Here is a 23182-nt window from a genome sequence, read left to right on the forward strand (position 1 = left end):
AATAGTTGGAATTGAACGATGCTGTCATAAAGATCTTGAGATAAGCATCGGTCTAGACAAAAAAAAAGTATTAAAAAAGATTCTATAGAGGTCAATGAGGGTGGGAGTACACGAGACAGCTCGAGTGTCGATTGATGAATGGACCAAGCTCGTTGACAATCACCTGAATGCTGGGACAGGGTACCCCTGCGGGCACGCGCCACCGCGCCCGCTTTTTTGTTGCAAAAAATACATGTGCTCGCGAACGTGTCACTGCGGCTCTCTCGCGATCTCCCTCATTACAAATAATATAAATAAACTTATTTCAACTTTGCTCTCGCACTCTCATGTCATCAACTGACTCTTAATTAATTTACTTTGTGTATTTTTGATGATCAATTAATATTGTATGTTCAATATTTTTGCTAAGTTATTTACGGGCGCAAGGTAAGTTCATGGGCTTACGTCTAACATTTGGGTCACATCATAAAGACACTTTGAAAAATAAATGACTGAAATAAATCTTGCTTTCTAATAAATCTCAATGGCATATACTGTTATGAATATTCAACATAATTTCTGAAAAGATAGGCAGGAGGTTCAAGAGATGTTTAGTGATGAAATACAGGTCACATATTGATGGTTGGTTGGTGGTTGTAATCTATAATGAATGAGAAAAAAGCATACGATATCGTATCGCTCGATACAGGGGTTCCCCGTTCCGCCACAAGGCAGGTAATTTTGTTTGCAAATAATCAAATTATGGAAAATAAAATATCGAACCTATAGTTAGTAATAAACTTAAGGTAGTATGGGTTTTTTCATGGACCATTTGATCAAGTAATTACTAATAAACTATAAAAAATATTAATTAGAAAATTTTTTTTTGTATATTTTCTTTTAATTCCAATCAGAAGACAACTAGTGATGTTCAAAAAAAAATTTTTAGCAAAAGATATCATAGTTAAATTCATCAATAAATCAAGCAGAAACTAAAAATATAGAGAAATTTATCAAGTATGGATAGAAATATTTGAAACTAATTTTTACCAATACAACAGATGATTTAAAGACAAATTAATTAATTACTTAATTCTGAAAATCAATATTAAATTACCATGATAAAATATAAAGTATACATGAAATAAAATGAGATATTTATTTTAAAAAATGTACATACTTACTCTTAAACTGAACCAAGTTGTAGCTTTTTTTTATTTAAAAAAAGATTCTAACAAGTTAATTCGACTGTTTGACCCATACTACCTTAATTAGAGCCTGTCGGGAGCGCGAGGCCAAAGTTCCCGACAATTGACGATTCAAGAAGTTTCCGCACAACGATGGACGGTTCCGTGACGTTGCTATGCCCTGCGCAGGGATTCCCCGTTCCCAAGTACAAGTAAGTCAATTGTTCGATTCCTTCTGCTTCTCCTTTTCTTGCTACATTTTTACCACCGTGACTTCATGATAGCAATATTGATGAGTAGCACATTCTCATTTGAGAACTGGTAAGAAGTCAATTCCCTAATATACTGAAATAATCCTTTGTTTACATATCAAGTATTACGTCATCATTAGCAGAGTAATTTAAACCAAATATTATGATAGAAAGAAGATTGATATTTAAATAGCCAAGGATGGAGATTGATGTATATTTATTTGATAGACTCTAGAGCTTACTTAGTCTTGGAAATGATTGTTATCATGTTTGTATTATTTTTTCTCTTTTGAAATAGAACCGGTTGCCAGCACAAAGCCCAAATTTCCGATGACGGAGAATTCGCGTACCTACACAGTTCACTCGAGTGAACCTTTAACTCTCTTTTGTCCAGCTCAGGCATTTCCCGTTCCAGCCTTCAGGTATATATGACTCGACTCTGTCTAAAAATATACAAAACATGTAATCATAAATTCAAGTCACACCTCGGCATTTCGTGTGAATGTCTTTTGCTTCTCGCTTGCTCTGTTGCTTTTCTTCATTATTTTATTCAGTTATGACAATTCTAAGCTGTCTTTTTTTTTTACTTTATCTTATCGTGTTCCTGCTTTATATCATTCATTATTCCGTGTAGAACCTGTTGCCAGTGCGAGACCAAAATTTCCAATGACGGACACATCCCGCACATATACAGTTCGTCTTGGCAATATGCAGACACTCTTTTGTCCAGCCCAAGCGTTTCCCGTTCCTGCATTCAGGTAGGATTATAATCGCTGATTTAAAATCGTATCATTTGACACGATGGTGTCGTTGTACATTTCATATAGAACCAGTTGCTAGTGCCAAACCCAAATTTACCATGACTGAGAAGTTGCGAGCTTATTCAGTTAACTACAAAGAACCTTTGACTCTGTTCTGTCCAGCACAAGCTTTTCCTGTTCCGGCTTTCAGGTAATGCATTCTTCTCTGTAATTGTTTGGACTCGAGGTATCCCTTGCAATTATTTACCGTCAAACCTATCTTAAAGAAACTTCAATATAAGTTAGATTCTAACTTTGAAAGAGTGGATAAACCAACTGCTAGCTTTCTTTCACCTTTTACGAACCAATTCTTCATTGAAAGCCAACCCATTCAATGTCTATCAATCACAGTCACCATGGACTGTATTACCCTTGAAAAAATTTCTTTGTAGTTGAAAAGAAAACAAACAAAAGATTTTTTTAGTATTGAAGTATTTTTATTTTTATTTATAAAAACATTTAGGAATTATTAAGTCGTGTTATTGGAAATATAATACTAAATATTATTATTTATTTATTGTTTTCAAATATTTGTTTTAAATTAGTGTTCAAAATATGTGGAACTTTAATTATCCTAGTGTCTCTCATTTCAAATGAATGCCTCCTCGACCACATGTCAATTCCAGAGTTGAAACGTGGAAGTAATTTTAATTGGAATAATTTAATTAATGCTATAAATTGGAAAAAATATTCTGAACATTATATATTTTTTTATGATACAAAATTCAACTAAACTACTTTGATTGATTTTGATATAATTGATTCAATTAAAGACTTACTATTCCTGGTAATAGTGATGATGATGATGATGTGATAATTATTTTTTTATTGATCAACTACAAAGAAATTCTTAAGTTCAGAAACTGGAAATACTTTCACTGTGAGAAATTCAACAAGAATTTCTTTTGATTTAACAAAAATGCAAGAAATGTTTGAGTATCAGTCCATGATAGAGCATTTTTATCTTGAAGTGTTTGTTTTTAGATAGATTTGACGGTACCTTTATCATTATTGACATTTGATCGACATTCATTTCGCGTGCTGCTTTTCCTACAGAACCTGTAGGAAGTGCCAGACCAAAATTTCCCATGTTAGATACAATGCGAGCCTTCACTGCTCGTCAAGGTTACACGCAGACACTCTTCTGTCCCGCCCAGGCGTTTCCTGTTCCAGCATTTAGGTACTGTCATTTTAAAACTTATCTTACATATTCGACTTCTCTTTGATTATATGTTATAAAAGTCATATCTGATGCATGACATCAATTCATGACAAAGTGATCGAACCCTCGCGTGATACTCTGCTCGTTCAAGTTCTCGCTTTTCACTTAGGATTTTTAACGCTGTGTAGAACCTGTCGCAAGTGCCAGACCTAAATTTCCAACATTGGCTGATTCACAAGCCTTTAGGGTGGTTCTCGGTGGTGCAATGACCCTCTTGTGCCCAGCGCAAGCATTCCCAGTCCCATCATACAGGTAATCATGTACACATTTTGAGATTTATTGAGATAAAAAATACATTCAGAACCGGCATCAAGTGCTAGACCACAAATATCCGGTCCAAGTGATCTCTTAAGATTCGCTGCTGCTTTGGGGAAAGGCATAACTCTTTTATGTCCAGCTCAAGGCTTCCCAGTGCCTCTTTATAGGTAGGTCCTAACTGATCTACTTCATGAAGCAAGTCATTAAACATTTCACGTTGATAAATATTTGATAAGGGACTACCCTCTTCCAGCATTATATACTTTATCACCTTGTAGAAAAATTCCTAATTGCTTTTTTTCTTCAGAACCCGCATCAAGTTCAAAACCAAAATTCCCATCAGTTAATGACATTGGGGTACGTGTTGTCGAGAGTTCAAGTTTCGCTCTGCTTTGTCCTGCTCAAGCATACCCTGTTGCTATGTTTAGGTAGGTTTCTCTATAGTAAAAACAACCCTGTCCCGGTGTGTATGAAGTGATCAATACTCTTCTATAAATTATTCTAACCCTTGGGGTGTGTATCACTATATCAACAGAACCTGTTGGCTTGGCCAGGCCTAAGTTTTCCACTATTGATAAAACTCGTGGGTTTGATACTATTCAAGGCCGTGGGGTAACTCTTCAATGTCCAGCACAGGCATATCCTGTCCCAGTCTTTAAGTAAGTCGGATATAAGATTATTTATATCTTCTTGCAAGTAGTTTTCTTATTTTTATTTCTTATTCCACTTGCGAATTCAATTCCCAATGCAATACAGAACCAGTTTCAAGTACAAAGCCAAAGTTGACTTCTTTGGATGTGAAGTCCACCAATCCTAGTGTTTATTCAAGTGGTTCCACTACACTTTTATGTCCAGTACAAGGTTTTCCTGTGCCAGCATTCAGGTAAATCGATACTTTGTTACACTTCCTTTCCAAGTATTCTGCAAGCATGAATTTTAATAGGATCTAATTTTTTAATGATGGGGTAGAACCTATGTCAAGCACGAAGCCTAAATTTTCTGGAGTATCCGTGAGAACTCTCGAAGTGACCGTTCGTTCTGATGAAGAAGTTGCTACGCTTATCTGTCCTGCCCAGGGATATCCGGTCCCCACATTTAGGTATGCATTTGTTGGCTATAAAAGGTCACTTCTATGCCACTTACTTGGGTGCTAAAGGGTTAGAGTGTTAAGATCCTTGTAGTAAAAAGCTTGGAACAATTTTTAATACTTGAAAGAACAAGTATAATTACTGCAATTGAAAAAATAGGTTACTTTTTGAGAACGTAGCATTTAAATAAAGTACTGACGCCTGGTAGAGGAACAATTGCTTTGATAAATAAAAATTGAACTCATTGTTAATTTTATCCAAATATAAATACATTTTTTCGAATATTTTTTTCAACTTTTATCATAATAAATTATCACTTGAAATGGGTTTAAATAATATTATATCAAAGAATCTAAACAAATAACAGTAGCACAATTAATCTATCAGAAAGAGAGTATTTTATTTGAAGCCAAATATAAAGAATTAAAATACAACTTTGACTTCAAGGACCTTTCAAACTTCCATCTCAATTATAATTTCTTATCCTAGAGCCTGTGACCAGTGCTAAACCCAAATTTCTCAATGCTGATATAAAAGTGTTAACACCGACGCCAATGTTGACTTCAATATCATTGACCTGTCCTGCTCAAGGATTTCCGGTGCCAATTACACGGTTAGTAGTGTCCTCCTTTTCTAGCTAATTAGGGATTCCCTGTCCCATAAAAACAATTGCTGCTTATCTAGTTGTCTGTTAATCTCTGCTTTCGATCTGCTTAGAGCCTGTGTCTAGTGCAAAGCCAAAGTTTACGAATGATGATATTAAAGTTGTTAAACCAACATCGAGATCGTCCGCGGTGGCGTTGACATGCCCAGGTCAAGGATTCCCTGTACCAATTACGCGGTTAGTAATTAAAACTTGAGTATTCAGAATAAATGAGGCAATCCAATGTATTCGTTTAGAACCAAGCTCCAATGCAAAGCCAAAACTTTCGGCAAATCGGAAAATTGAATTAGTGGAGACTCGTATTGATGAATCAACTACTCTCATGTGTCCAGTCCAAGGATATCCTGTACCATTATCGAGGTGAGGATTTTTCCAATTTAATCGTGTTTGATCATAAAGCATAAAGTGGAGTAAATCCGAATGCAGACGATTATGTGGATCTCTGCACATAAGACAAAACGTACTCGACAGGAAATGAATCAAGCGAAATGTTTTTTAGATAAAGAAAGAGGATAAAGTAGCTTGGAGAGAGATTTTCTATTCATTCCTCAACTATCCACTTGTCTTCAACAAGTCTACACTCGTGAGTTTTTAAAAAGAGTTTAAAGATAGGCACGATGTAGGTTAAAGATGACACCAACGATTTTACCCGCTTGAGGATCCCTGTCCTGGTTTCTTTACTCTGCTAACATTTAAAAGCGGTTATTAAACGCTTCTTTTTTTATCGATATTTCATTTAGAGCCAAGTACGAGCACGAAACCTAAGCTCCCAGCTAATCGTAAACTTGAGTGGCTAGATGCTCATTCAAGTAGCACGACCAGTTTAATATGTCCCCTGCAGGGCTTCCCCGTGCCCATTTATAGGTAGGCAGAAAGTCACTTTTAGAATTAATAAGATGATTCTGAAATATTTATTGAGCATGAATTTTTTATTCTCGACATTTAGAGCCCATCGGCCTCAAACCACCGTCGTTATCCAGCGACGATGATTCTCGTACATTTTCAAGACGAAAAGATTCACATGTTGCACTTACATGCAATTCTCAGGGTAGTCCACCTCCAGTAACAAGGTAACTAGTTGTTACTTTAATTGATCTTGAAAACTATTGAGCAGAAAAAAGCTAGATTTTTATATCATTCAATTATTCAAAAGATTATTTATTTGAAATAAAGTTTGAAGAATTAATTAATTTAAATTTAATAACTCAAGTAAACAAAGAAAAAATTCAAACACTTTATTTAGAATAAACTTTTATGAAGATAAAGTAAAAAGCTATGATTACCTAAGGGAAACAATTCAATGGTGCTTTTTTTTTTATTGAATATCTACTTTTTGAGTAAACGAATTCTAGTTACATTGCTAAATGTTGGGGAAACGTTGTCACGCATCACAATCAACATATTCTTTATGAAAGGTTGCATGAATGATATTTGTGCAAAAAAAAAGTTTATCTGACACGAAATAACGATTAGTTCTACCCCTAGCTATTATTCTGTTCAAAGTTTAATGATAATCATTAATTCAACGATAAATTTACCTTTCAAAAAATAACTCTAATATTAAAAAAATAGTTTACAATGAAGTATAATCAGTATTATGCTAGGTTTAGAGTCTTTAATTTGTCTGATGAATCAATTTTATTATCATCAAAGAAATAAATTCATTGAAATGAATAAATACTGCTCTATTTAATAGGATTTGTTCTACAGAGCAAGGCTACCCTGTCCCTGTATTCTCAAGCTTCTTCAAATTTTTTGGAGAATTTTGCTTATATTTATTCTCCTCTAGAGCCTGTGGGTTTGAAAGCACCAAAATTCGCTAACGAAGATTCTCTCAGTGCATGGACAAAACATTCAGGATCGTCAATAGTTTTAGAGTGCAATGCTCAGGGAAATCCACCACCTATATCGAGGTAATTAATCCGTTCCAAGTGGGGTCTGTTGTGACAGATAAATAAATCAGTTTGGATTGGGAAACCCTGTCCCTTGTTAATATTCAACCCTATTCATCTATAAATCTTCTTGAATCTAAAAATATTTTTTATCTCCTAGTATTTGTATTATACTTTAGAACCAGTGGGGTTGAAAGCACCAAAATTTGCCAGTGAGAATTCTCTCAGTGCATGGACAAAACGTGCAGGATCACACTTGACATTAGAATGCAATGCTCAGGGAAATCCTCCACCTAAATCGAGGTAATGATCAAAGAACTATCAGAAATATTCCAAGTAGTTGTCAATAAATATTCCAAGAATATAGGTGATCTAGTGAACGCAATGATAATATGCTTGGTGTCTTCTGGGAGCACCCTGTCCCTGATAAAAAAAAGAATGCAAATATTTGATCAATGTTTCCTTTTATTACCTACACAGAACCTGTTGGTTTGAAAGCTCCAAAGTTTTCAAGTGATAGCTCATCAAGCACCTATATGAGGCGTAAAGGTATCGATATTGCTCTTCAATGTAACGCCCAAGGTAGTCCAGCACCAATAGCAAGGTATTTGAGCCTTAATTAAACTCCACACGATAATTATAAGCTGCTAATTATAACGTTAAGTTAAAAATACCCTGTCCCGGTGCTTTTGTTTCTGAAATTACCTCCAATATATGGTGGTTTTCTGTGTATATAGAACCAGTTGGACTTAAAGCTCCAAAGTTTTCCAGTGATCTATCATTTAGTGGTTACTCGAGACGAAAAGGTGTTGACATTGCTCTTCAATGCAATGCACAAGGGAGTCCTGTTCCTATTGTCAGGTAATTAATAGAAAAGCGTGATTGATTAGGAGCTGACTGATTAATTATGTTAGTAAATGTGCATGAGATAATCATTTGATGAGAGTAGCTGGTAATAATTGTTCAAACAACGGAATTAGCTATTAGGGTTAATCTGATTTAATCCCTGTTCGATTAAGTAATCACAAACCTATTATCGAATTACATCAATATCAGTAGCAAGTATATCCAGAAAGATATAACTTTCCAGAACCTGTTGGTGCAAAATCACCTGCGCTGTCGTCAAATGATCTGAGTCGAACGATAGGGAGACGTGAGGGCCAGGACACTGCATTAATTTGCGACGCCCAGGGGAGCCCTGTGCCTGTTACTAGGTAAATAGGCCTATGAATATTTTATTTATCTTTTTATTCATCCTTAGAACCTGTCGGAAGTAAAGCGCCAGCATTCTCTGGCGAATCAAAGATTACTCTGCTGACTCGTAAAATAAGTGAGACTGTTAGTATTTCCTGTAATGCTCAGGGACATCCAGTTCCAGTCACTAGGTAGGAAAATTATTGCTAGATTGAGAACATGAGAGAAAAGGGGAGAGATTGAAGTGGTTAATAGATTATACGAGAAATACTAGGGGGCCGCATGTGACCTTGTTCTTAATCAAGAGGGAAGTGACGGTTTTCAAATGCTTGTTTTCAATTCAGAGCCAGTTGGCAGTAAAGCTCCCACGTTTTTGGGCGATGTCAAATCGTTTTTTTTCCTACGAAGAGAAGCTGCTGAGATCAGTATGACATGTAATGCGCAGGGGCATCCAGTTCCAATGATCAGGTAGCTACTATACTACATTGATCCTAAATCAATTTTTGAAGAAATGACACATATTTGGAATACTGTTCTGGATTTATATTGAAGACGTTTTCAATTTAATTGATGAGTATAGATTTGATTAATTCTGTTCAACTATACAGACATATATTGGAAATGTTCTATTGATATTCGATTTGAAATGCTGTAAATAGAAGTCCATCAGTGCATCAATCATATTAATAATTATTTCTCATACAAAGAAAAAGATAATAATTTATTCAATTTATTAAATTATAGTCAAATATATTTGTTTAACTTCAATTAATTTTTTCCAGTTTGTTTTATATGTTTGACATTTTGAGTAACATATAAATATTTAATCATCGAAAGTATCCAATTCCTAAAGTCAATATTCTGAATGTGGTTAATTACAAATCCAAACATTGTGTATCATTATTTTATATTGGTGGCTTTTGTAGTTATTACAATATTAATTGTCAAATCATCATTTGATTAAATATAAAACACAATAATCAATTAATTAACTTTACATAATTTTATCAATCAACATTAATTAAACATTGATATTTTTATTTGTTAAAAAAAACTTCTGATTACTTCTAGAAGTTTATTATATTTTATTCTCTAGTTTTCTTGGTGAATAATATTCCAAACAGTTTTGTTGAAATATTTGATAAGCTTAAATTCTTATCAGTTTTACCTACATAATATTTTTTTTTATTATTCCAAACTCGTATTCCAAATATGCTTCAATTCTTTCATTGGATTGAATAAAATAGAACCCGTGGGAAGTAAAGCTCCAGCGTTGACCGGTACGTTGAAAGGCGGGTGGATGAAACAAGCATCGGCAACTAGTATTGTGTTGACATGTCCAGCACAGGGATATCCCGTGCCAGCTTTTCGGTAAACACTTTGTTTAGAATTTTATCACTCTGCACGTTATTTTGTATTCAAAGTTTAATCGATAGACATCATTTGCATGATTCAATTCACCAGAGCCTGTCGGAAGCAAAGCGCCAGCTTTCACGGGTATTGTCAAGGCTTGGCGGATACAAGAGAAAGAAAAATCAAGCATTGTAATATCATGCCCAGCACAGGGTTACCCCCTTCCTACATTTAGGTAAATTCTTGTTGGTTAATTGATTAACTTCTCTTTTATTGTTTTGTCAGAACCTCTTGGTACTAAAGCTCCAGCATTCACGGGCGAGATGAAAGGCTGGATGATTGAGAAACTTGAGGGTTTTAGCATAGTTATGACTTGTCCTGCTCAGGGTTACCCTGTACCGGCGTTTCGGTAATTTCCTTTATTTTTTTTTTTGTTAAACATTTAATTAACTCTTGTGACTTTCCTTCTTTTTGCTTGATACCTTGTTAGAACCTGTTGGCAGTAAAGCTCCGTCATTTACCGGTGAAATGAAAGCTTCGTGGTGGTTGTTGGAGAAACCAATAAATTCTGCTTTAGTTCTTACTTGTCCAGCACAGGGTTATCCTGTACCCACATTCAGGTAATTGGTCATCTTGTCATTAAAGATCATCGTCTTTGTACGTAGGCTTTGTAAGAATATCATAATGATAAAATATTTAACAAGAAAAATAAGTTCATGATGATAGTATTAACGTTTATTTAAACTATTTTGAAGATGATACGTTTTCACAGTTGATATTTTGTTTGGATATCTTTTAAATAGTAACATTAATCCAAAAATATTTTCTAATGCAATGACTGTCAGTTACAAAGCTGTTTAAAGCAGACTTTCATCTTTCTATTTTTATTCTGCTCTACCCTCTATTCTTAAAAAAATGTTACGAGAGAAAATTCTTTCATCATACTTTGAAAAATTCTTATTCTCTATAATTTTAAAATCAATTTTATCATTAAGAAATTCTTACATGCAATTTATCCGTGTTGGTAGAACCTGTTGGAAGTAAAGCACCAACGTTCATTGGAGAATTAAGAGGAGGTTGGAAAGCTAAAGCCGCAAATACGAGTGTTGTTATGTCCTGTCCAGCTCAGGGTTACCCAGTCCCCAACTTTCGGTAAATTTCAGTTCTTGTGCTATAGTAATAAGCCTTATTTTCGCGTTGAGTAGAGCCTGTTGGAAGTAAAGCTCCAGCAATTCAAGGCGAAGAGAAAAGCTATATGAAGCGACGCGGTGGCGCAGACATTGTTATTCCATGTCATGGCCAGGGTTATCCTGTTCCATTATTCAGGTAAAATATCATTTTAAATTACCCTCTGGTCTTTATCAGATCCTGCTGGTCGCGTTTCACCAAAATTTCCCAAATCAGCTAAAACAGATTCATTTGAAGTTGCGGGTGGCATTGAAATAAGTCTTCTTTGTGATGCGCAGGCATTCCCTGCACCAGCGTTCAGGTTAGTTGGTAAATTATAGATTGGTGATTGTTAAATTTATTTCAACAGAACCGGTAGGCACAAAAGCACCCTCCATTGTTGGGGAAAAAGGGAGTTTGATGGAAAGACAAACTGGTGGCAATATCGTTGTTTTATGCCAAGCTCAAGCTTACCCTGTTCCATCTTTCAGGTAAAATAATCAGAAATATATGAATATAATTTGAATTCTGATTAGCTATTTGCTGTATGAACAAACGTGTCTTCGATAGAAAAATTTCCTTTTTTTGTACCAAATTCAGTAATGCAGTAGTAAAACACCTGTTGATATCAATAGTGTATTTAAATTTTTTTCAATCATAATAATCACATTTAATTACAATAATTCAATTGGATCTTGAATTTATTTTAATTTGATAATTTCAATTTTATTTATTATTGATATCCTGATATTTATTTTCTAGCTTTTGCATATATTTTTTAACACAAATCATTAATTTGTGAGCTAATTGTCTTCATCCTTAATTGGATTGTTATCCATTATTACCACACTAACTAGGATATGTTAATAAACTTCTCACAAAACGAGAATGAATCCAATTATTTCTTCCAATATACTGGAAGAATTACTTGCTTTTGAAATGTCTATTAAATAAATTTAAAGCTTTAATAAACTTAATTTTTTTAATTGCCAAGCTAATTAGCAAGCTAAATATAAACTTTTATTGGGTGTTTTATTATCTGCTAATTTATCAGATCGATACTGAATTAATTGATGAAAAATTTTTAAGTAGAAAAGTCATATTATTTCCAATAACCCAAAAGTATCAAATTGCATTATGTCTTGTTAGATCCCGCTGGAAGAGTTGCACCAAAGTTTCCTAAATCTGCCAAGATAAATTCATTCGAGGTTTCAAGCAACACTCAACTTAGTTTGTTATGCGATGCTCAAGCGTTCCCTGCTCCCATCTTCAGGTCTGTCTGATGACTTGTTCATAAAATGCTAAATGTTAAATATATATATTTAATCTACCGTACCTAATGCATGTTACACAGAACCGGTAAATGGAGCTAAACCACGAGTTGCTTCCACTGCTAAATATGACGTTCTTCACAAGACCCTCGGGGCGTCAGTGACAATGTTGTGTCAAGCACAAGGACACCCTCTTCCGACTTTCAGGTAGATTCATCGAACTAGTTTATTTGTGAATACATGAATTTTACGCTTGTATGCTCATCAAGTTAATTATGATGCTATTCAATCTTCAATAGTGAGTCAATTACTGATCTACTCATATGTGAAAAAAGATATTGAACAACAGTATTCATTATCAAGTTACTCACATGAGTTTAATTTTTTATTTTTGATTATTCACATTGGGTTTAAAAATAGCTGTGTCTATAGAAGCATTTTTTTCAAAATCTGATGTGCTATTTTTAGTTTTTATTTTCAGTTTCAATTTACTTTTGTAGTACAAACCTACTTTTTTTGACTGAATAATCAGCTGCTAAAACAAAAAGATCACTTCGAGCTTTGAACTCTTTTATTCCATGAGTAGATGATCATACAACAGCTGCCAAAGTATCATCAAAATATCACAAGGGTTCTCTTGACAATATTTTAATGCCATTTTTGGTAAACATCATCTCTATGTTGCAGTATGTCCTAAAGTACTGTGAAAATTGTCTTTTATGCTTTTGGACAGATAAAATATTCATCAACTTTTATTGAAAGTACCATCTTGAATTATTTTTGATGTAATCAGTTCAATTCAATCGTCTTCAATACTGAATCGTCTTTCAAAGCAATCGTTTTAGATAATCTCGAGAGTAATTTTCTTAGTTGATCAATGAATTCAAATAGATCACTTACTTATCACTTCTCATCTTCTTTGACAACTATCAAAAGTGTTAATATTTTTTTTACATCTTATTGATAAAAGTTTATCAATCAACTGCTTTATTTAGATAGTAGTTTATTCAATTTTGTATAAAATATTACCTAAAAAATATTGACAGAAAAAAACACTATTTCTTTTTATCTCTAACTTTATATCAATAAAAGAGTGATCCTTGTAGTACAAACATATTTTTCTCGGTGTAGAGCCGATCAACGGGGCGGCCCCTCGGGTTCCACCAACAGCTAAGATAACAGTTTTGACATCATCCGCAAGCTCACCAGTTACTATGCTTTGTCAGGCTCAAGCAAATCCTCTTCCAATTTTCAGGTATGCTTGCGCTAGTAATTTATCATTTAATTATTGACTTTCTACTTCATCAAACAATATCCTATCCTAGCGTTCAGATAATTCTTGAAATATCGATAGTATAACTTTCTTCAAATTTCTAACGAGCTTGATGAATGATTATAGAACCAGTTGGTAGTGGTCCTCCTCGTTTACCACCTAGATCAAAGTTCAATGAACTGTTAAGAAGACAGGGCTTGTCTGTAACGTTACTTTGTGAAGCTCAAGGGAGTCCAACACCATTCTATAGGTGAGCCGTCGTTATTCAAGCTTAGGAACATCAACCCTGATGTATATCACACGACTTATAAACCACGCTTAGTTTACATAGACATAAGTCAGCCTTGAGTGCAATGTCCGAATACTTATAAGCAACCCACGCAAGTTCTGGAAGGGAATAGAAAATGTGTTGTGCTGAAAAAGAAAAAAAAAACGTTATCTATATGTATACGTAGCACATGCTGACTATCCTCATAGCGGTCCGTGACCTTTCTTTACCTTACGACGAAAATTTATGAGCTTGCATTGATACAACTTAGCTTCGCATCACGTTAAATATTTTATTACTTGACACCTTACTTGCCACGTGAATGCCGAGGGCTATAACTTTCACTGCATCATGTTGAATTATTTTTAACTCTTTTGACGGCAACATCGATAAAGTTTATCGTCGAAAATTGCAGAACCTAGTGGCAGTGTGCCACCAAATGTTCGTGACAAGGAAGTGAATGGAATGAAGAGGATTTTGCAAATAGGTCAGACAGTTGGATTGACATGTCCTGTTCAAGGTTTCCCAGCACCTCTATTCAGGTACTGAGCTAAGTGTCCAGAGATATACCCTGTCCCATTGCGAATTAAGTCAGATAAATTATTTTCGTTTAATCCAATTTAAAGTTGGATAGCAGAATAGTCGTGTGCATGATGGTGATCTTTAAATTCCTCGGGGTTTACAGAGCCAAGCAGTAACGTGGTACCTAGAGTAGCAGGGGAAAGATATGAGGGTGGAAAGCTTGTCTACGTACGAAAATCCGGTGTTGTGGCGTTAGATTGCGCTGTGCAAGGGTCTCCCGTTCCAGTTATAAGGTACATTTATAGAAGAGAAAGAAAAAAAATTGTGTCTCTAGAACTGCGTAGCGGAATTCCCATCAAGCGACCCTTTTTTCAGAGGGGAACGTTGAAATTGCGCCTCGAACAACAGGGAAAAAGTTTGAAGGAGGGGAGATAGTACAAACATTTCAAGGCCACAGTGTCGCACTTGGTCATTCCCTTCAGAGTTACCCTCCTCCACTTACAAGGTATCTTAATCACTTCCAATCCTTCCTTTCCCCTGATATTTTTGTATCCCAAGACTTCGTTAATCATTCATGAATGATTTAATTTATGCTTTCAATCTCCGCTTTGCATGATTCACTTTAATTAGCATGTGTGTGTACCTTTGAGCTTTTATCATGTGAATTAATTAGTTGAACTGCAACATACATTTTTTTATTTGAGTTTGTTCATGAAAATATTTTTCATTTTGTTCACAAGTTTGAATAAATTTAATATGAATTACCATTAAAAAGTTTGAAAACAGTGATTATTTCAGTGTAAAAAAAAGTTTGAAAAAAATTATGATGGAGAATTTTTAAAGTGATACTTTAATAGATATAATTATTTTACTTCTACACTAAAAAAAAAAATTTATAGCGCGCAATAATGCGCAGTATTTTCTGTACCTATCAACGCATTGCAGAATTTGAGTCATGATTACCAACTGTGTATTCTTATCCAAGTGTTTTTTTGACACCAGACAAGGCACTTTGATTGGAGTACGCAGTTGGTAATCATGACGCAAACTTTGCAATGTATTGATAGGTATAGGAAATGCTGCGCATTATCGAGAAAATTAATCTAAAAGGTACGCCATTGTTCCTACAACTGGACATTTTTTTCAGTGTAGAAATTAGATGCTTTGATAATCTTCTTTTTTAACTGATCAAATATTTTCAAACTTTGGAACGTTAGTTCATTATATAATAAGGTTATTCTCTATCCTCTTTTTATGGAAAATCAATTTTTAATTCTTATAAATGACTCTTTCGATTGATGTACACCAAGAAGTCGTTTTAATTATTTTTAAATTATATGCAAAAAGGGGTTTTTATCAACCAATGTGTTGTGATATTCAATAGAATATTTCTGAGAGATAGAGAATAACATGGATATTATTTTTAATTATTTAATAAATAAGACTCAACACATCATTATCCTACAAACTTGTAAAACTGGAGCACAGTGAAAGCAGGTAAACTATCAACATTCTCTATCACTAGATAAGTTTAAGTAAACACATAAATAAATGTCATTGAGGACTTCTGAAAAATAAACGTGAGTATATAAATCTTAATTATTGACGTAGTATTTTAATTAATTTCTTAAGCTTCACATAATGTAACTCGCTAATTAACTGTCAAGTATTAATTCATGAAAGTGTCGATGATGAGCTTATAAAAAATAAGGAACAAAGATTTGAGAGGGAGTAAGTATCCGTGTAAGATGCGGCAAACAAGTTTACCCTTTTACTTTACAGAGCCATCAGGTCGAACGGCACCAAAGAGTACCGGAGATGGTTTAAATAAGAACCACGGTGTCGAAGGCGAGTCATTGGCTCTTGCGTGCGCGGCTCAAGGATTTCCTGCTTCGATATCTAGGTACACGCGCATGCTATCGCGTGTCGTGAATCTCCCTTTTGCTCACATGCTCATTCATTTAACACACTTAGTTTATTCATTCGCAGTTAAATTTTAAAATACTTGATTCTATTTTTAAAAAGACAAAGAACCTCAACATGCAAAACATGATAGACTAAGACTAATTTATCTTAAAAGCAATACTATTCTAACTTACTATCAGCATTTGACTAAATGTTTTGATTCTTTTTTTTGTTGCAGATGGTATAAGTTTATTGAAGGAACAACTCGAAGGCAGCCAGTACAGTTGAATGAACGAGTTCGTCAAGTTAGTGGAACTTTAATCATTCGAGAAGCTCGTGTTGAAGATTCTGGAAAATACCTTTGCATTGTAAATAATTCCGTTGGTGGTGAGAGTGTTGAAACAGTTCTGACTGTAACCGCACCTCTGGGGGCTGAAATAGAACCAAGAACTCAGACTGTTGACTTTGGTAGACCTGCTACTTTCACTTGCAATGTACGAGGAAACCCTATTAAAACAATCTCATGGTTAAAGGATGGCAAACCTCTTGGACACGAAGACCCCGTACTCAAGATTGATAGCGTGAAGAAAGAAGATAAGGGAATGTATCAATGCTTCGTTCGAAATGATCAGGAAAGTGCTCAAGCAACTGCTGAATTAAAACTAGGAGGAAGATGTAAGTAACTTTTGAAATTGAAAACAGACTCTATTTAAACTATGGTATTGATATTTTTACTAAAAAACTTTGCTTTGTCATTCACAGTTGAACCACCACAAATTAAACAAGCTTTTGCTGAAGAAACACTACAACCTGGACCAAGTATGTTTTTGCAATGTGTGGCTAGTGGAAATCCAACTCCTGAAATCACATGGGAACTTGATGGCAAACGACTCTCAAATACTGAAAGACTACAAGTTGGACAATATGTTAGTGTTCATGGCGATGTTGTTTCACATTTAAATATTTCTAGCATTCATACTAATGATGGAGGACTCTACAAATGTATCGCAGCTTCTAAGGTATAATATTGATTGAAAATTATTTCTTGTTATTAGTTTCTTATCTTTAGTAAGCATACAAAACCGATTGAATTTTTAGTTTGATTCATTAATTAAAATAGTTCTTAATATATCAGTATCAACATTTGTTAGCTTAATTGGAAATTGAATTTAATCGGAGATGGAAAATTAATTGTGGAATAAGTTGACAATACTGTGGAGTAATTGCTCATGACCACTAAAATTATTGAATTGAGTATTAAATAACTCTAGTGAATAAAATATTGGTATTTCATAAGCTCTTCAAGGGAAAGTAAATTGTCAATATTTTTATGACTATAAATCTTTCTGATGAATTTACATGAACATATAATGAATGGGATATTTGAGTATTTAATTAATATGATAACATGTGATTATTATAAAAGTCAAAGTAAGTGAACCAATAATTTCATGCAGTTCAGAAGCATCAAAGCATTTTGATGTATAGATTCACTTTCGTTAATTAAATCACTTGAACTCATGCAAACATATTCTATTTAATATTTAAATATTTAAAAATAGAATTTTTCATTAGATATATCATACTTGTATTGATTTATGGATTAGAATATTTTTTTTAGTACGATATTAAAAAGGTCAAGACATTCTAGGTTCAATAGCAAGAAAGAATTAAAAAAAAAAATTTTTTTTAGCGTTTAATAAAAAAGAATATCCGTATTGATTCTTTTAATCTTCAAAGGTGGGATCAGCTGAGCATTCAGCACGTCTCAATGTTTATGGACTCCCTTTCATCCGTCACATGGACAAAAAAGCAATCGTAGCAGGAGAAACCCTTCGTGTCACATGTCCAGTTGCTGGCTATCCGATTGAAAGCATCGTTTGGGAACGAGACACACGTGTTCTACCAATCAACAGGAAACAAAAAGTATTCCCCAACGGAACTCTTATTATTGAGAATGTAGAGAGACATAGTGATCAAGCAACTTACACATGCGTTGCACGCAATGCTCAAGGATACAGTGCAAGAGGAACACTTGAAGTTCAAGTTATGGGTAAGTTTAAAAATAATCATTACTTTCTATTTTATATCTGAAAATTTTTTTGCGTTCAATACTGATATTAATTATCGGTGACTTACTTTTAACTTGTTTACATGTGCAGATAAACAAGCTCATTATGAAATTCATTGACCTTAAAATTCTAATCTTTGTAATCAAATTAAATATTTTATCTTATTTCGAAATTTAAGATAAAAGAATAAGAATCGAATTGATGATTTTTATTTAAATAATATGTTTTAATGCTAAATTTATTATCAAATATTTAAATAATAGAAAAAGATAGAGTATTCCTTGTGGACATAAATATTTTTCTGTAATATTTAATAAAAGTCTAAATGTGATTTATATGAACTTATTAAAGTCAACATATTTCAGCACACACGTAAAAAGATTTTCATGATATCTATAATTTATATATCATTTAATCGTTCAATTCCATGTCAGTTAGATGACAAGTAAGAATATGAGTACACTAAAATTCAACCCAACAACATTTTCTGTCAAATATAATTGTGTACATGGCTACAAGCCATATGGCAAGCGGAGCACGTCGTGGTAAAATTTCTAACCAAATAATAAAATCTGTACTGAAATCCACAGACTTAACACGAATGTCATAGAAAGTGGTCTTGAAAAATTTATTAGAATTGATGAAATTTTCATCAACGAGTAGATAAAATAAAACAAAAATATCCAACTAGTTATATTCAACTTGTCATCTAGCACAATAGTAATAAATCATAATAATAAAAAATTATTTTCAGTGAAAAATTTATAAATGGATTCTAATTTAGATAAAACTACTATTTCCGTAATAGATATTATGTAATAATTATTCCTACAGCAATCATCTGAGTAATTAAATTCAGAATACTAAGTACTTAAGTTGATTTCCATTAATACACTCTAGTGTAAGTTATAAAATGGGTAGTGTGCAGTGATTGTGTGCAGCTACAGAGTGGCAGGTGGGCAGAGATTCTCGTAGCACCTGTCTCATGGTTAAGAGGCTGCTTTCCTTTCTTCGTCCCTCGTCCGTATACCTGGGAGCAGCTGTACCATATACTATTGCAGATTCAAGGAATCACAGACAACTCGCGAGTCTCGAAGGCTTCGGAATGCGAACAAAACTCAATACATTCGTTTCACTACTCTAGATTCATTTAATTAGAATATTTAATTGCTTTCTTCAGGGATGCAAAGCTTTTAATTAATTCAATTCAAACTTCATTAATGTAAAACTAGCTTCTCATTCACATACTATTTAATATTCAACTGGTTTTTAAAAATAAAACCTAAAAATAATTATGATTGGACAATAAATAGCAATCGTTTATCAATAATTAAAGTGTGTTGATGAATGTTGTTGATGTTCTAGAAATAATTACTGAATAATTCCATACTTGAATTGAAAAACTAAATTGCATTCTTGATGAAAGGAATGTAAATATGTTGATTAATACATTCGTGACGTTGCATATGATTGCTTTAGTGCCACCTACGGTGCAGGATTTTGCATTCACAAAGCTTCCAATGAACGCTGGCGAGTTCGCGAATCTTCAATGCATTGTGCCGACAGGCGACTTGCCTTTGACCATACGCTGGAGTTATCCTGGCGAAGAAATGGGTGGTTCTTCCGGTGTGATCGCGAAGAAAGTTGCGGACCGTGTTAGCATGTTAATGATACCTGCTATTACCGCGAAACATGCGGGTGAATTCGTTTGCACGGCCGAGAATCCAGCAGGAAAATCTTCGTTCTCGACCACTCTTACTGTCAACGGTTCTCGAATTCATCTAGACTTCTTATTTATTTACTTGATTTTGCTTTTTGATAAATCTTCATTAGTTATTCCATTCAAGTTTGCTTGTTGTCCATTTTTTTGCACGATTTTATTATTTTGAGTTGGCTAAAATCATTTTATAGTAAATCATCAAATGATGAAGACGTTTAGTTAGATCAATTTCTCCTTTTTCTTCCTCTTCTTTTTATTCCTAAATCTTCGGTTCAATTGGTACTCGATACTTCCAATGATCATGCGAAGTGATAGAGTGAGAATTAGTTGGTACATTAACATACATGTGCACAATTGTCTTCACAGTCGCACCTCAAGTACTTCAGTTCTCATTTGGTGATGATCCTCTCAACTCTGGAGAAATGCTCTCTATATCCTGTACAATCATCAAAGGAGATCAACCTGTCAACTTCACGTGGACCTTCAATGATCAACCAATTTTAGACTACGATAGTGATGACATTAAAATCGTGAATAATAAAAGATTCAGCTTTTTGAGCATCGACAGTGTATCTGCAAGACATGCTGGAAGATATAAATGCACTGCATCTAACGCGGCCGGATATCATAGTCATACTGCTGTTCTCGCGGTTAATGGTAGATTGAACGTGAACACAATGATTATTTGAAGTGTTTTGATACTCTCGTGCTATTGTATTTTATTTTCTTCTTCTCACTTACTATTATATCAAATATTTATTTTTATTGATTATTGTGTCATGCAGGTCTATTCAAATGATCGATTTTATGAATACTCAAACATTATAAGACATCGATTGAATATTGTAATCAACTTTTAATTAAATCATTAGAATATTTTTTTGAATTATAATGATCAATTTATTTAGTTTAAATGAACTTTAAATTATTATTGATCAATTCAGTAGTTTATCAAAAAAAAGAATAAAATATGACATAGAGTCTCATATAATCGTAAAATGTGTAGACTTGTCCACAATATTCATTTTTGCTTTTTATTATTCATCATTTCTTTTTTGAATTAGCATGAAAACGATGACAGTACTTCTTCCTGTAAATCTTTCAGTGTATTATGTGGTCGTCCAAGGACAGTAAAGCTATCTTAATCTCATAAAAACAATTATTCACAGTTTACCACTGATGTAAACTCTGTCGTCTAAATGCTTTACAAGCACGAGATGTTTCAACTTGACGAGAACTATCTCACTAGCTTTGTAATGAGTATTATAAATATAATCGCTTCGTAAATTTAATTGAAACCTATTACTCCTACTGCAGTATACTTGATTTCCTCAAATATTCCAACACAACTTCCAATATCGAACAAATATTACAGTGGCACCACAAATAGCTCCGTTTACATTCGGTGAAGAAGCAGCTAATGCTGGAGACATGGCAACTGTCCAATGTGCAGTAATAAAAGGCGATTTGCCTATAGACATCGTCTGGTCGTTGAATGCTGTACCAATAGGAAATGATACCACAGTAAGTGAAAATATGCAGTATCGAGACATCGTGGTAAGGAAGAGTGGCCAGAGAGCTAGTACATTGACGATTGAATCAGTAGCAGCGCGTCATGCAGGAATTTACTCTTGTAGTGCAAGCAACAGAGCTGGATCTACTTCTCACTCGGCAGACTTGTCAGTGAATGGTATGAGTGTTCATCAACACTGACAAGAAACTTACTTGTTTGCATGACGCGTCATGTATTTTACATATTTAGAAAGAAGCTGAAAGTATAATCGTTGGACGATTCTCGTTGGTGATGCATGTGTTGATTATCGACTTTCAGTAGGCGTTTCTTCCCCTTCCATCAATTTTATTACACATGAGTGACTAGTGGTCGAGCACGTTTGTCACATCAATGTCGTGTAGGTGGCACTGAATCTCTTTTATCAATTTATCAAGTTGACTATTGGTTCGGGAATTTCCCCTTTGTACTTTTGTTGCATTTCATTCACTGCATTCATTTAAAATTTAATTTCTTGCTTATCAAACAGTTCCACCGCGAATCGCACCATTTGAGATGGCAGAGAAACCTGTCAACTGGGGTGAATCTGTTTCTGCTGTTTGTACTATTGTTAGTGGTGACGCTCCATTAGAAATATCTTGGGCTCTTAATGGCATACCTATTACTGATGATAATTCTGATATTTCTATCACCACCACTAAGCGAAACAGTCTCATATCGATTGATTCCGCAAGCCCTAGACACGCTGGAGAGTACACGTGTGTGGCTACAAATGCAGCTGGTGGCACGAGTTATTCAACAGTACTTACTGTTAATGGTAGAGAAAATGTTGATTGTTTTTATTCTATTTATTTCCATTTCTATTCTTTTTCATTACTCCTATCCTATTTTTCATTCCTCCACGTTATTTAGGCTTTCATGAATCAACTAGAAGATGACCATAAAAAACATAAATAATGTATTTTCATTATTGATCGGCCGTGCATCGGGTATAAAATTCAGATTAATTATTTGTGTCTAAATTCAATCATTTAAATGTCTTATAGTTGCTCCACAAATTGCACCTTTTACGATGGCTGATGGCCCGGTAAATTGGGGCGAGTCAATAAGTGTTCCATGTTCAATACTGAAAGGCGATTTACCAATTGAAATTTCGTGGGCTCTTAATGGTGAACCAATTCGTCGTGATCGTACTGATATAAATATAGTAGCAACGACTAGAAAGAATAGTATTCTCAGTATCGATTCAGTCGCGGCGGGTCATGCGGGTGAATATACATGTTCAGCATCCAACGTTGCTGGTGCCACTAGTCAATCTGCAACATTAAGTGTTAATGGTACGTGTTCTCAATCTCGTATCATCTTTGATGTCTCCTTTGACTCTTCCTCTATTCCTATAAAGCAGCCTTTGAGATAGCCGACTCTGAAGAAGACGATGTTGATAGTAGTGGTGAATCGATAATTATGTTTTTTTTATTCTCAACTTTGATAGTCATTTGAATATTCCTTCCACTAGTTGCGCCACAGATTGTACCCTTTGTGATGGGTGATGAGCCAGCGAATTGGGGTGATGCAGTCACAGCAAC

The 23182-nt window shown here is 34.3% G+C and overlaps 1 protein-coding gene across 25 annotated transcripts in view; it reads left to right on the top strand.

The window, feature by feature from the left end:
* Dscam1 (Down syndrome cell adhesion molecule 1) overlaps positions 1–23182 on the top strand; it is a 60363-nt gene that overhangs the window by 18707 nt on the left and 18474 nt on the right. For 17 of the 25 annotated variants that reach the window (XM_035094865.1, XM_035094859.1, XM_035094857.1 and 14 more), the window contains exons 7-10: positions 10379–10508; positions 16533–16969; positions 17057–17313; positions 18035–18347. In XM_035094865.1, coding sequence (XP_034950756.1) covers positions 10379–10508; positions 16533–16969; positions 17057–17313; positions 18035–18347 — 1137 coding nt within the window. Of the gene's footprint in view, positions 1–3514; positions 3692–4453; positions 4581–4666; positions 4797–5274; positions 5399–10378; positions 10509–13725; positions 13850–16532; positions 16970–17056; positions 17314–18034; positions 18348–22125; positions 22414–23182 lie in introns of those variants that run through there. The other 8 variants (XM_035094860.1, XM_035094852.1, XM_035094846.1 and 5 more) reach the window with 6 other exon arrangements.

The sequence above is a fragment of the Chelonus insularis genome, unplaced genomic scaffold, assembly GCF_013357705.1.
Source record: "Chelonus insularis isolate UGA/USDA-ARS -01 unplaced genomic scaffold, ASM1335770v1 scaffold_714_pilon, whole genome shotgun sequence".
Lineage (NCBI taxonomy): Eukaryota > Metazoa > Arthropoda > Insecta > Hymenoptera > Braconidae > Chelonus > Chelonus insularis.